Source organism: Doryrhamphus excisus, linkage group LG1 (assembly GCF_037039965.1).
Source record: "Doryrhamphus excisus strain RoL-2023G ecotype Guam linkage group LG1, RoL_Dexc_Guam_v1.1, whole genome shotgun sequence".
Lineage (NCBI taxonomy): Eukaryota > Metazoa > Chordata > Actinopteri > Syngnathiformes > Syngnathidae > Doryrhamphus > Doryrhamphus excisus.
Window position 1 is genome coordinate 3,311,268 of NC_136357.1, and position 15,884 is coordinate 3,327,151.

The 15,884-nt window shown below is 37.7% G+C and overlaps 1 protein-coding gene across 1 annotated transcript in view; it reads left to right on the plus strand.

The window, feature by feature from the left end:
* LOC131130861 (leucine-rich repeat-containing protein 4C) overlaps positions 1-8,301 on the plus strand; it is a 61,910-nt gene extending 53,609 nt beyond the window's left edge. The window contains exon 3 of the mRNA XM_058074937.2: positions 3,307-8,301. Within this exon, the coding sequence (XP_057930920.2) occupies positions 3,357-5,303 (1,947 nt within the window). The 5' untranslated portion in view covers positions 3,307-3,356 and the 3' untranslated portion in view covers positions 5,304-8,301. The remainder of the gene's footprint in view (positions 1-3,306) is intronic.
* Positions 8,302-15,884: the final 7,583 nt, after the last annotated feature.

Consider the following 15,884-nt stretch of genomic DNA (forward strand, 5'->3'; position numbering starts at 1 on the left):
TAATATTCATTTAAGAGGTGAACAGATTTTAACATAATAGGAAAAACATTTTTTATGCATAATTCAATTCAAACACAACACATAAACACATGTACAAATAGGGGCAATCATGCCAATAATTTAAAAACACTTATGATTTTTTTAAAATAAAAAATCAGTAAATACTCAATATCTTTTATAGAAAGAGGAGGGGGGGAAGAAAGAAAACCCAAGCTGAAGCTGAGCTCAGGCCTGCACCCATCATGGACATACATAGTATATGTGTGTAGGGCGGAGATGGGATAATATGTCTGATGAAGGTCAAACGGACCGAAACGTTATCTAAATAAACGAATGAGAGCGACTCAGTGTGCGGGAACCTCTTTTTGAACACTTTGATGGCTACACCTGCGCATCTTCAAGTGTGCTGAGACTCTGCATTCACATTTGTCAAAATAATAATTAAAAAAAAAAAAAAACATGGACAATTGACAACATATCGAACATGTCGTCCCTGACAATAAAAAAATTACAACCACTAGCATGCTTGGTAATATGTAGCTAATCAATAATTCAATAATTCACCTTATGACCTAGGTTCCCAAAGTACATGACGTGTTCGTGTCATATTGTAAAATATTGTCATCTAATTGAGTCTCGTGCTTCTTAGTGGTGCCATGACTAATTAGTGCATTTTCTGAGCTGTGTGAGCCTGTAATTTGTTTCTTGGATACACTGACTATGTTAGAAAGCCCGCAATTTGAATGTTTATGTTTTTTTTATCCTTCATTCATAATGTGTTTTTCTCACTTACGGCCATAGTTGTGTGTCATGTGACACAGATTGAAATGTATGTGCATGAGTTTCTCCGACATTGCACAGACAGACCTTTATTTTCTATTCTTCCTTTCACATCGTCTCTGGTCACAGATGTTGCTCAGTTAAGAATGTTTATGCGTAGCATTTGAATTGTTACTCTGTTGTGCTTTTTATACCATATAGTTGCAATCCACAAGCTAAAAAGCATGACTTCTTATAAATAATAATAATAACAACTACTACAGCACATTTGAGCTGGTGAACTTCTCAAATTGATAAATGTATTAATTATGTTGTAAGGCTGCACGGTGGATGAGTGTTTAGTGCGCGGGCCTCACAGTTACGAGACCACAGTTCAATTCTACCCTCGGCCATGTCTGTGTGGAGTTTGCATGTTCTCCCCGTGCATGTGTGGGTTTTTCTCCGGGTACTCCGGTTTCCTCCCACATTCCAAAAACATGCTAGGTTAATTAGCGACTCCAAATTGTCCATAGGTATGAATGTGAGTGTGAATGGTTGTTTGTCTATATGTGTCCTGTGATTGGCTGGTGACCAGTCCAGGGTGTACCCTGCTTCTCTTGATGATTTTTTTTTTTTTTTTTTTTTCCAATGCAGGAGCAGGGATTACATTGGTTTCAGGTCAGATGTCAAAAACATGGCTACACAAACAGAACAGTAACTTCAAGGCTCAAAGGGAAATGCTCACTCTTCTAAGATAAAGTGGCATGCTGTTCTCTGGGCTATTAGATGTAAAACAGCATAATGAGTGTACGTTCTATTCTACATTTTATTACCAACTCATATAAACACCATCAATTTCATGTCATTTGTTCTATTTTGCATAGTTTTCTTACAATTCATAGTTTAGCAGAGTCTGCATCAGTCAGCCCAAGTCGGGGATAGTCTGTTCGCGCGTTAATGTATACAATCAGATCGTGTGTACGGAATACAGACCCAACTTGCCAACAACCTATAAAAAAAAAAAAACGAGTTGGTGGGCGTTGTTTGTGAGTGAGAGAAGGATGGAACGCAAGATTGACAGGCGGATTGATGCGGCTCTTGCAGACTCTCTTCATCAGTCCATTGTGGTGAAGAGGGAGCTGAGCCGAACGGCAAAGCTCTCAATTTACTGGTTGAAGTAAGATCCTACCCTTACCTACGGTCATGGTCAAAGCTCTCAATTTACCAGTCAATCTACCTTCCTATCCTTACTTATGGTCATGAACTTTGGGTAGTGACTGAAAGGAGAAGATTGCCGGTACAAGCGGCTGAAAATAGTTTTCTCCATAGGATGACTTGGCCCCCCTTTAGAGATAAGATGTGAAGCACTGTCATCCACAAGAAACTCATAGTAGAACCACTTCTCTTCCGCATTGAGAGGAGCCAGATGAGGTGGCTCGGGTATCTGATTAAGACGCCTCTCGGACTCTGCCCTGGGAAGGTGTTCAAGGCACGTCCAACTAGATGGATGCCTCGGGAAACACCCAGAACAAGTTGCTCAACTGGCCTGAGAACACCCTGAGATCCGCCAAGAGGAGCTGGATGAAGTGGGAGAGGAAAGTCTGAGTTTCCCTAATTAGGTTGCTGCCTCCGTGGCCCGACCTCGGATAAGCAGAAGAAGATGGTTGGATGGAGTTGGTGGCACACAAATTATTTTGGTCAACGTATCTATTTGAGTATAATATAAGTTAATTCGTACAGCGTACAGCATGTTTGATTCACCCCAACCCCTTCAGTGAATAGAGTCCATACTGCTTGTTGACTCCTCCACGACTTGACCCACAACCGTGTTTAATTATTACTGCATTTTTCAGTTGCAACAACGAACCGCTTCTCTCCCCTCTAGACTTCAGTTTTCTAGACGTGTTTGCTCTCAGAAGAGTTTGTGCTAGAGTTTATACATTCAGTCCGCTTCAGTTGCTTTGGCAAATCATGCAGTCTGTAATCATCCATTGCAGTCGTTAAACGCGTGATCTCCAGTCTTTCACTTCTCGTAAAATTGCCGGGTGCATTCAGTCTTTTCTAAATCTGGAATGACAGAACAAAAACTGTGTACTGCGTCACCAGTTTAACCGAGGTCTTGTACGGATGCTCAATAGTCATTTTATAGGATTGCTGGAAAATACATGGATCAAAACAACCTCAACAGTAACTGCTGAACTAAAAGGACTTCAAGGACTACACACTTCACACAGACAAGACATAGCTTCGTAAAATATCGAGTCAAGCGTTGAAATATTAAGAAGAAGTAGGGCAGGTCTAACAATACCTGGTAAAACTGTCCTGAGGTACTGAGTTTGAATGTTCTGTCTGTTCTGGTGTGGGTTTTGTCCTGGGATTTCAGTTGGTCAAGGTGTTCCCCCACTCTTGATCAAGTCCACCAGGATACAAAGACAACATCAGAAGCTCCAAAATGTCTGTTTTAGTTACACTTGGTGTTAGAAACACTCTGTTTATTTTGACCTGTGCTTCAACTAATGTAAATATTTTCCTTTGTTTTATTTCCAGTTGGCCCAATCATCTTTCCAAAGAGCGGAAGACCAGTCAGTGAATTATGAATGTTAAACAAGATGACCTCCTCTCAGCAGCAGCAGATGATGCGAGGTCCTAGGTGGAACCGGGCCTTGTCCGACCCTTTGTTTGTACTGCTCCTGGCCCTACAGCTGTTGGTGGTTGCGGGTCTGGTACGTGCTCAGACGTGCCCCTCTGTCTGCTCCTGTAGTAATCAGTTCAGCAAAGTCATCTGCACACGGAGGGGCCTGCGAGAGGTCCCTGATGGCATTTCGACCAACACACGCTACCTAAATCTACAAGAAAATTTAATACAGGTCATTAAAGTGGACAGCTTCAAGCACCTAAGACATTTGGAGATCCTGCAGCTGAGTAAAAACCACATACGCAAAATTGAACTTGGAGCTTTCAATGGACTCGCTAGCCTCAACACCCTGGAGCTTTTTGACAACCGCCTCACCACAATCCCAAATGGGGCATTTGAGTACCTGTCCAAACTAAAGGAGCTTTGGTTGAGGAATAACCCCATAGAGAGCATCCCCTCCTATGCTTTCAACAGGGTGCCCTCATTACGACGGCTGGACCTCGGGGAGCTTAAAAGGCTCTCCTACATATCTGAGGGGGCCTTTGAAGGGCTGAGCAATCTTCGCTACTTAAATCTGGGAATGTGCAATCTGAAGGAAATCCCCAACCTTATTCCTCTGGTGAAGCTGGATGAACTGGAGATGTCAGGGAACCAGCTGTCTGTCATCCGTCCCGGTTCTTTTAAAGGGCTCATCCATCTGCAGAAGCTATGGATGATGCATGCACAGATTCAGACTATAGAAAGGAACTCATTTGATGATCTCCAATCGCTAGTGGAGCTTAATTTAGCCCACAACAACCTTACGCTCTTGCCCCATGATCTTTTCACTCCTTTGCATCATCTGGAGAGGGTGCATTTGCACCACAACCCATGGAACTGTAACTGTGACATCCTCTGGTTGAGCTGGTGGCTGAAGGAGATGGTACCAGCAAACACTAGCTGCTGTGCCCGCTGTAGCTCACCATCTCACCACAAAGGGCGTTACATTGGCGAACTGGATCAAAACTATTTCCACTGTTATGCTCCTGTTATTGTGGAGCCCCCTGCTGACCTAAATGTGACGGAGGGGAGCGCTGCGGAATTGAAATGTCGAGCCAGCTCTTTGACCTCGGTGAGTTGGATTACACCCAATGGTTCCATCATGACGCACGGTGCGTACAAGGTCAGAATCTCAGTCTTGACTGACGGCACTCTGAACTTCACCAATGTTACCATGCAGGACACTGGTACGTATACGTGCATGGTAAGTAATTCAGCTGGCAACACAACAGCATCCGCCACACTCAACGTGTCCTCCACTGAGAACAGCAGCTTCAGCTACTTCACCACAGTGACGGTAGAGACAATAGAAACGCCACATCACGAAGACTTCACCACGATTGTGCAGCAGAAAGTGGGCCCTACTCCATCTGCTCGTACATGGAAATCTATTTCACCCATCTCCACAACTACCACCACAGTCCAGACCCCTCTTTCTACCCGTGCCACAGAGAAGACGTACACGGTCCCCGTGACTGAATTTGGTGGGGAAGGCTCACTGAATGGCTTGGATGAGGTCATGAAGACAACCAAGATCATTATCGGCTGCTTTGTTGCAATCACACTCATGGCAGCTGTCATGCTCATCATCTTCTACAAGATGCGCAAACAGCACCACCAGCAGAACCACCACGCGCCCACTCGCACAATTGAGATCATCAATGTGGACGAGGACTGTGTAACGGGTGGACCGGGCATGGAGAGCCACCTGACTTTGCCTCCTCTTGAACATGAGCACCTCAACCATTATAACACATATAAAACTGCCTACAACCATGCCTCCACTATCAACTCCATACACAGCTCAGCGCATGAACCTTTGTTAATCCGGGCCAGCTCAAAAGACAATGTACAAGAGACCCAAATCTGAACTTGTTTCTTTTTTTCCCCATGTAATGGAATTACATCAAGACTTTCCGGGCAGTATTATGTTTCAAATTTGGTTTTGAGGAGATGGCTCAAACACGGATAAATCTCTGCGTGTTTGAAAATTCAATGGTCGGTGATGTTTATTCAATGACTTTGGTAATTAGGGTATGTCTGTTACAAAAAGTGTCTTTACAAAACAAAAGTTATTTATTTAAGAAAAAAAAAACATTGTTGTTAAATCAAGAAAAACACCTGGTGTATTCTACAATATTTTTTCTTCGCACTTAATTGATGTTTTTTTTCTTCCCTTTTGCTCATGTTGGTTCTTTCGCTCATGTTGGTTGACTGACTGAAATGAATTACGAAAGTTGTTGATATTAAGTCAATTGAAGACTTTTTTTTCCCAACAAAAGTAGAGCAGATTCGATTTTTTTTCCCTCCAGCTGTGGAGTAAGTGGTGAAGTGTTTTATGATCATATGGAAAGTATATGATATTTTCAATATTAAGTGTTTGGCAGAAATAATTCACATGACTGTGTCAAATAAATAATATCCCCCCTATTTTCATGTTATGAAATTTGAGGACAACATCTGCAATATTAAGAATTACACTGTAATTCTAAAAAAAAAAAAGTTATAAACTAGACATCTATGCATATAATTTGCATAAATTGGGATTTTTTTTTATATCAAGTGCCCAGCTTCCAAAACTTATTGCATTTATTTCTTTATATTTTACGATGTTACACCAATTGCAATAAACCCACTAAGACCTTAACAGGAAAGAGGCAAAGGCTTGGTACAATGGAAGCATATTGGACCAAGGGTTCCCAACATGTCACCCATTTGCTACCCATACTTACATCCATCATTTGCAGTTAGTACATGTTTTTTTTTTCTGCGGGTTTCAAACAACCTTTTCCAAGCACATACCCCTTACCTCATCGACAAAGCTGCAGGACTGCATGCTGTCAGAGGTAGACCAGTGAGCTTAAACCCTTTATACAGCTGTCTGACCGCATTGGCTGTAATCTGTGTGCCACATTTTCCACATAGGCAGTACCTGGCAGCCCCACATCCACCCTGCCCCTGCCAGCAACACAACTTGGCCGTGAGCAGCAGGTTTTGTGGCTTTAGGAGGCGGGGTGTGGGGGAGCGGGCACCAACCAGATGTTTGTGCTGTACCTGTCTTTCTCCCCCAACTCCATTTACATTTTAATTGATGTGCTCATGGGCATAGATCTGCAAGGGACTGTTCCCTGGGAACAATTACAAAGAGCTTACCATAAAAAAAAAATAATGCCAACTATCATGAACAGTGATAAATCCGATCAAGCAACATTTACAGAAAATTATATTCAATCTTGTTTTCTAAAAATAATTATGTACGGTGTTGCTATTTCTATCGCGATTAATTCAGTTTTGTTACTTTATTAAACATTATTCTAAGACCAGAAATACAGTATCTAACTTTGCTTGTAGTTTTAACTGTCCTCTCTGGGGTATTCAAGTGTAAATGTTAATTATTTCAACAAAATAATGCAAAGTTTTAACTTGCACAATTGTTTTAATGGAAATCACTGATGCATTACACTACACAATAAATGAATCACTGTCTGATCCATGAGAGCAGTTAATGGAGCAAAAATGCTAACTATTATTTTTTTACTTTAATTTATTTACATGGATGAGCATACAATGTAGAGTCTGGAAAATTGGTCAAACATAAAAGGCTTTGTACTTTAAATAAATTTGAATAAGAGAGTGTAATCCCTTGCCAATTCACGCTTTGGATTGTGTGTCTTCCCTCTATCACTATTTTTAACATATTAATGAATCATTGCTGTTTCATGGTTGAATATGGCCCACTATTAGTCAAAAATATGCATAACATGCATATTTAAACAAGTTTTACATATTTTTGCCTAAATTAAGCATTCCCAAGCATAAAAATGGCAAAATAAACTAAAATAAAAAATATATGAGGCAATCAAAAGATGCATTCAAAGACATTGAAATGTGTTAGACACTGGTCACGAGATGTCAGTCATGTTACATTAATGAAATAGCTGCTACAGGAAGTACAGTCCAGATAGAAAGTAAGCACGAACAAGAAGGAACTCTCCCATTGCAAATGTGTGAATCTATATGTCTAATGTCTTATTTTCTCTTATTACGTCTACTATTTTGGGTAATACGAATGTAAAGGTGACTATACATGTGTTATTTCATGCCTAGAAGGTTCTAATAATGTTACAGACCATATTTAGAAGGTCATAATCACAGTTTTTGTATGATCTAACTACGAAAATATTCCATTATAAATAAGGAATCATACTTCGTGGAAATTATTTTATCACAGTCGGGTCTAGAACCAATTAACCGTGATGAATGAGATATTACTTTATATCCTTTTCACTAAGACATAAACAAACAGTCCAAAATTAACTCCCACAAACATCTAACATTTTGTTTTATGTAAATGTAGAGCACATCTGAGCATTTAATGTAACATCTGTTATATGTTTTATGATGACAAATGATTAGAAATATTCCATATCATTTGATGGAACTTGCTGACCAGTACAAAACTTCCAGGCTCGCAAAAACAATCCTTGAAGTTATTAAGATTGTTTAAAAATGAACTGAATACACCTTAAATAATATGTGAGGGGTGCTCCGATCGATCGGCATCGGCCGATATCAGTGAGAAAGCATGGTATTGATATCGGCTGATACTTGCTTTAAAATGCCGATCCCGTCCCCAGATCAGCTTCGCCCTCGCTGCAACATTCAGAACAACCATGTCTGCCGTGTGTGTGACTTCCTGTCTTTGTGAGACTGATATAAGTTTCGCACCCGGCAAAAATGGTCTCACCGGAATGGCGCTTGTGCAGCATTTGGGGGTGTTTTTTAATTTGAGGCTAACGATGTGATCATCCGTCCGGCAGCGGCTAAAGCCCCAGTCCCAACCCACTGTAATTGCAATTGTGGGCAAGTTGTGGCGAGTGAGTGTTTGTGTCGCGCTTGAAATGCGTGATGTGCACACTGATTTCATCAGTGGTGCCAAGCAGCTCCATCTGCGGTTCAGAAGGCAGCAGATGTGGCTGAAGGGGCCCAGCAGAGGCGGGCGAGCCTGCTTTTCATTCATGTTGTCAGTCAATGATGTGTGAAATACAAAACACGAGTTGTGGATACCAGTATTATGTTCATGCTCTGGTAAAATAAGCATATCGACTTTGTTTGGCTTGTTTGACAAATCGTATCGGCAGCATAAACCCTGATCAGAACATCCCTCATATAAATATATACATATTATTAAATAATTGTTTTTGCGCTTCCAGGTTTATGGAGGCAGCAGTGATGATTATGAGCACTTTTGGGTGCAAAGCCAGATGCTAATGAGTCTACCCAGCATGCCCACTGTTTGTATCAATAGTGTCTAGAATAAAAATATTAATGTTAAGCTGATAATATGTTTAGCCAATTTGAAGGAATCACTAATAGATTTGATGTGAGTGTGCTGCATATAAAACAAATGTGTTATATAAATGCCTAATTAATACATTTCAGGTCCCCAGACAATTTTGCTCAAATTAAGCTAGACTAATGAATTACCCTATGTGCTTTCTGACATCCAAACATCATCGCATTGCACTTCTAATTTTCTAAATCTCTTTGACATTCCGGATCTTGGATGTTGATGTGACAATTATAATATTTTTTTCGTCTCTTAAACTCCACTTATGGTTTTTAGTTGAAGGTGATTTGTTTGGGAATTTCAAAGCTGATTTTTTTTTTTTTACATTTTAGTCAAGCTCCATCATGTATGTAAGATATTGGACTATTTCGATCAGCAATTTTTTTTACATAAGCAATTTTTGGAGAGGAAATGCAGTTGTAGTGGTAGATTTATACAAAAACACATTTTTGAGACTGCATCATTTAAAAAAGTCAATAACAAAGTGCTTTGTTGTCTGTTTTGTTTTGTTTTGTTTTTCCTTGTATCAACCAGCTGTCTAAAAAAAAGAAATGTGCTGTAAAAGACTAAGAGATTGATTTTCATGTAAGAATTATTTCATGACCTTTAAAAAGATATGGAGATCGATTATAGAGACCAGAGTTTGTAGTACATACACGAAATATGGTTAAAATAAACTTGTTGTTTTTTGTACTGTCTGCTCTTCTGTGTTGTATTAAACTTTTTTTTTCAGGAACTTGCAGATATGAAATCGAAAAAAGTTGCATTTACACCACAATGTAAATGCTGGATTATCGGATTAGTTGTTGTTTTTTTGGTTTTTAGCAATATTAATACAGCAGAACCTCCAAACTCCGAAATCATAATGGTTGTATAATATGAAATGTTATAAGCATTTTTTGCCTCATTATGTCACACAAATTGTGCATTAAGTATAAACGAAACATCAGCATGAGGAATGTAAACTGTGTCTGTTCTTGAAGGCAACCGGCTGTTTTTTGGGATGACAAGTGTCTCTTTCTTTAAAGGAGACCATGACCAAGGATGATTAGAATGCCACAAACATCACTTCCACATACTCCCAATCTCTTGCATATGAAAAGTGATACAATTTATTGGCAATGGATTGCAAAGTCCCTTTTTAGCTACAAAAATGAACTTAAGCCCCAAAACACAATTTCCACTGCATTTCAGCCGTGTCACAAAAGGACTTACCTGACATAAGTTAGCATAGGTGGGAGTGTTGACAAGAACAACTGCTAAAGATAACTTTGCCATGCTGATTGAGTTAGACTAATAGTCTGGAAGCTTTAAAAGAAGGGGTTGTTTGAAATAATTGTTTTCCGTCTGTTAACCATGGTTACCTGCAAGGAAACAAGCACAGTCACAATTGCTTAGCACAATGGCAATTGATCAGCTCTTGCAGAATTTCAGGAGGGAGGTTCAATTGTTGTGAAGAAGGCTTCAGGGCACCAAAGAAAGTCCGGTGAGCGTTAGGACAGTCTCCGAAAGTTGATTCAGCTGTGGCATCCGGGCACCAGGTGCTTGCTCAGGAACTGCAGGGGGCAGGTGTGAGTGCAGTGAGGCCAAGACTATTAGAAGATGGCCTGGTGTCCAGAAGGGCGACAACAATGAGAAGGTGAGTGCTACAATATGTCATTGGTCATGCCAACAGTAAAGCATCCTGAAATCATTCATGTGGGGGGGTGCTTCTTAGCCAAGGGAGTGGGCCCCCCTCAAAGTTTTGTCTAAAAACACAGACGTGAATTAAAAATTGGGACCAAAACGGTCTCTGAGAGCAACCCGACCATTCAAGAGCAGTTTAGTGATAACATTTGCTTCTCCAGCATGATTAACATTTTGGGTCCATGGACAGGAAACACCTCAGACCTTAATCCCTTTAAGGACCTATGGTCAGCCGTAAAATATTGGTTATTAATGGTTGGTTGTTGGTGTCACGTTATTTTCATTGTTCTTTTGGCTTTGTTGAGAGTGGCAAGGCATATAGATGTCTTCAAAGCATGTGATGATGCAGAATAGACAGTGTAACTTAAACTCTGGGGGTAGAGTTGCGGGTTCGATCCTCCGTCCTCCCGTGATCATGTCAATGTATCCTTGGGCAAGAGACTGAACCCCCACTTGCTCCTAATGCTGTGTCATCAGTCGGTAGATATGCTAGTCTTGAGTGCCTTGGAAGTGGAAAAACGTTGAGAATGAAAAATAAAAGACCATTTACAGTGAATGGACTAACCCAGGGGTGGGCAAACTACGGCCCGGGGGCCGCATCCGGCCCGCCAAGTGTTTGAATACGGCCCGCCCTATCTTTCCAAAGTATTTCATTTAAACTCAACATACAACCTGGCATCATGGCCTAAGCCAACCTTTTGATGGTTTTATCAATTTCGTTTTTTGACATGGTCTGTTGTTTACAAGTGCTCCTGAAAAAAGGGACACAAGCACATAATAATAATTATTATAATAATAATTATTATTATTATTAGATTATTATAATTATTATTAGAACTATTATGATTATTGTAATTATTATATTAATGCTAATTATTATATTAATAATATATAATATTATTGTTATATTTTCATATTTTACATAATAATAATGTAAAAATTATTATTTAATTTTGTAATTATTATAATATTTTATTATTTTTCAAATATTTAAATATAAATATAAAATAATAAATAATAATAGCAGATTGCATGACAATTTTACAGATACAATAATACCAGGTGGACTGTGTAAAATATACAGTCTGCCCCCCCCCCCCCTGTAAATTTTGTCATATCAATGAGGCCCGCGAGTCAAAAAGTTTGCCCACCCCTGGACTAACCCCAAATTCACAGTACAATTTAAATCACTTCTTTTTTAATCTGTCTGTTAATTCACACCACCTCACACACATGCATGCAAAACATAGTCACACATGGAAACACCGTAAACCAACTTACGGTGTCAAAATAAACCAATTTTTAACAAAGGTTCAGCGTACCGCATCAAAAACGGGACAGGTGTTTTATCATGTTAGTGGCGCACCCTTCTTTGCATGATATGATGGTGTTGCAAGTGTTGCACTGCGATGAATTTCAGCCAAAATTCCGAGTGCCTTCGCACACTGTCCATGGTTGAAATGGACACAAACACAAACGCTTCCTGACACTTCTTCTTTGTTGGCGTTATGCAGCCATTTTTTCCAGATTCTTCTACTGTTTCTATGTACTTCAAAGCTATTCTAAGAAAATAAAAATCAGGAGGAAATCAAGGCAAAAAATCAATGATGATCCTTAATCCTACCCTACCTTTGGTAGAAAAATACGTTTTTTAAAAATCAATGTCAAAGGCTAATCCGATCATATTATTAGTTTGCCAAATTGTGGAATTCAAGCAAAAAAAAGTGTTCTTAGCAGTTGCAGTTATCCACGTGATGAGATTCTAAAACTGGCACACATTATGCAGGCAAATCTAATCATTTCCATTTTGTTAGTCTCTGAAGAACTAATTAGTGTATTGGTAAAACATCTTGTGGCTGAGAACCCACCACATCACAAGACAAACACAGTGATTGCACTTTTATCTATCATCAGCATTCATGAGCAATTGTTCCACTCTGAGTTGGCCAAATAAAGTGAGATTGAGATTCTCATGTGATTAAGTGGTTTTGCAGAGAGAAATCCCACAATAAACACTGGGACCCAAAAATGGTGCAGTTGAGCCAATTTGCAGCAAATAAATGTTTGTTGCAGAAAGCCTGGATCAGGAATTTAATTACACTCAGTGATTTATAATGTGCTTGATAAAAGTAATTATTGAATGGTAGAGAATCAATATTCTTGTGTTTCTACTTGGACAATAAACCAGTAAGTTTATTAAAGTTCCTTTCTTTTACTTATGTTTTTATTTGGCTTATGGTAGGTTGTGAAATATAGGAGTTTACCCGAGTTGGTCACCTCAGGAAAGATGACCAAGGTAGGCATAAACTTAAACCAAACAAAAACACTTTGATTTATAATCACTGCAGCTCTTTCTCTAATGCATACGTCAGCCAAGTCCATTATTATATTTTATTGCACTTCTACTTTTGTTTCTTTCTTAGCTTGAAAGGGTATTTTCCACGCTGGGACCTGTACTATGATCAATATAAAAATATTGTCTGTAGATCAACTTTGTATTAGATCTGTAGTAGATCAACTTTGCACAGGTGATCAATTTTAATCAATTTTACACTTTTTATACACACAGACATTTGAGAATCAGGTGTCCCCCACCTTGTGCCCGAAGTCAGCTGCAATAGGAGGATAAGCGGCATAGAAAATAAATGGATGAATGCTTAATACTCATAATTTAACACATGAGAACTAGAGACAAACCTTGAGGCCTTAGCTCACAATATAAAAGAAACTGTCATCTTTACAGTTTTCAGAAAAAAAAACCTCTTATCATTTATTTGATTAAACTGCTCTTTGTAGAAAAGTAAATGTGAAATTAAATAATCTTATAACGCAATAAAAAAAAGGGTCATTCTGACTGAAGAAAATGAAGTATTCCCTTTTTCATGCAAGTCTAAGCAACCTTTGTAAAGTGGTTTAATCTGTACATTTTGAAATATTGAAATGTGTGCCCACATTCTTATTATCATTCATTGGATTCAAATGTGCAGTGTTGCAGCACAGTTTGAACATTTGTAATTCAATACATCGTGGTTTAGTTAACACACAATTACTGTGTGTTAACAAATTGTTTTTTTTTTTCCAAGACATGAACATGTATTTCGGTCGTTAGACACATTTGTCTGTTAATACCCAAAGGATTTGTCGGTGACAAAACCAAAGCAAATCTAAAATTGATGACTGTGTAACATTAAATGTCATTTACTTTTACACACCTCGCCACCTTCATAAACAAATTAATTGATCTTATTTTGAGATGCATGAGCTCAATGCACATTGTCAGCTTCACAGCATCTTCTGAATCCATTAGCCCGATGATCTCCACCTCATCTTGCATCCTCGTTTGATAAACTGGTGACAGTATTCTTGACCCTGATTTTGCTGGCTCATCAATATTAAATCCCTTATGTTAGCGGAATGCACAATTTATGCTTCAGTAGTCGTGAGTTAGCTAATTCATCTAGCCAATTCCCAAAGTAGCACAGCTAAATTGTTTGTTGATGTCATGTAAGACTCATTTGTTAAACAGGCTAACGGTCTTTAGGAGAACAAGCAAAATGTCCATTAGGAATTTGGTGATTTTTAGCAGAAACAATGGACAAGATGACAGATTACAGATGATTATTAGTATTGTAATTAGGGATGCTCCGATAGATTGGCCTCCGATTAGTATCATCTGATTTCTGTATAAAATCGTGTGATCGGTATATGCCAATAATGGAATGGAATGGCCTTTATTGTCATTATACAAGATGTCTATCGACAATGGAGAGCTTTCCTTTCAGTGCAATAGTCAAGTTAAAAAAAGTATACAAAAATTAAAGTAATAAAAGACAGTTTAAGAAGATATATACAAGATATATACAAGATATCCAAGATTGCAGAGGAGCAGATATGTATTGCAGATATGTATTGCAGATATAATAATTTTTGTGCAATGATGAATGGGTCTTAGTGCAAATAATGAATGGTGTATAAATGGTAGAATGGTAAATAAATAAATGGTAAATAAATGCCTTCCGGTGCAGCCCGAAGTGATCCTTTTGTGCAGTGTAGTGTCTTGTTCTAACTAACGTCTTGGGCAGTGTCGTCATCCTCCCACTTCCTTTAAGACAAAAACACACAATTACACGGCATGAAACTATCTTGCGAAGGTATTATGTCGAAAAGCTTTAATAAGGTATTTGAAAAACAACACTTTATAAATAAATGACTCATTTTATCGGTAATTACCTATGTTTGGGAACTGAGTAATTTGTGGCCAGAGTTAAGATACTGTATGTGACTACTTCATATTATTTGTAGGATCATTACTAATCAACATTTAAAAATATATATATTTTGGCTTTGGCTGACCCTTGTTTAAATTATTACTTTTTGTTTTCATATTTATGGAATAAAAATAATTTTATATAAATTATATAATAAATAATTATTCTTATTCATATATATATATTTATATCCCCTTATATATGTTGATGTAATAATAATAATAATTATTATTACTACTATATTATTATTATTATTATTATTATTATTATTATTATTATTATTATTATTATTATTATTATGTACAGCCAAATATTATAATAATAATAATAATAATAATAATAATAATAATAATAATAATAATAATAATAATAAGTATTATTATTATTATTATTATTATATATTATAATAATAATAATAATAATAATAATAATAATAATAATAATAATAATAATAATAATAATAATAATAATAATAATAAGTATTATTATTATTATTATTATTATTATTATTATTATTATAAATACATATATATATCACACATCAACATATATATAAGGGAATATCAATATATATATATGAATAAAAACAATTATTTATTATATAATTTATATAAAATTATTTTATTCCATAAATATGATAATAAAAAGTAATAATTTAAACAATTAGTAATCAACAATTATTACCATTATTATTATATATTTATTTAAATAAAAATAAAAAAATATTTTAAAAAATCCTTGGCAAACACTCATATGTAAATGTTCCAGCATTTTCCAACAAGTTCTTCCAGTCAGCTCAGTCGAAAGAAAAAGGCAGTTCTAAGGGTGACTCACTCTCCCTAAAATGTGGTCACACTGGATTGATTAGCATGTACCACACTAAGACGAAGGATCTAAAGCAGCCTTAAATCAATCTGTTCCTGACCCAGCATGACAAACACATAGCATCTTATTATTTATGTCGACCACAGAAATACTCTCTCTCTGCAATTCACACATAGATATGCATGTGCACAAATCGCAGCTCCGTAATGATGATCGCCATGCTTTGTGCGCGTGGGTGATCACTGACGGCAGTGTCAGCTGCTGCAGTTTTCCACGTCTGTGTTCCTGTGGAAACTGTGCTTGTAGAATTGACTGTCTGACC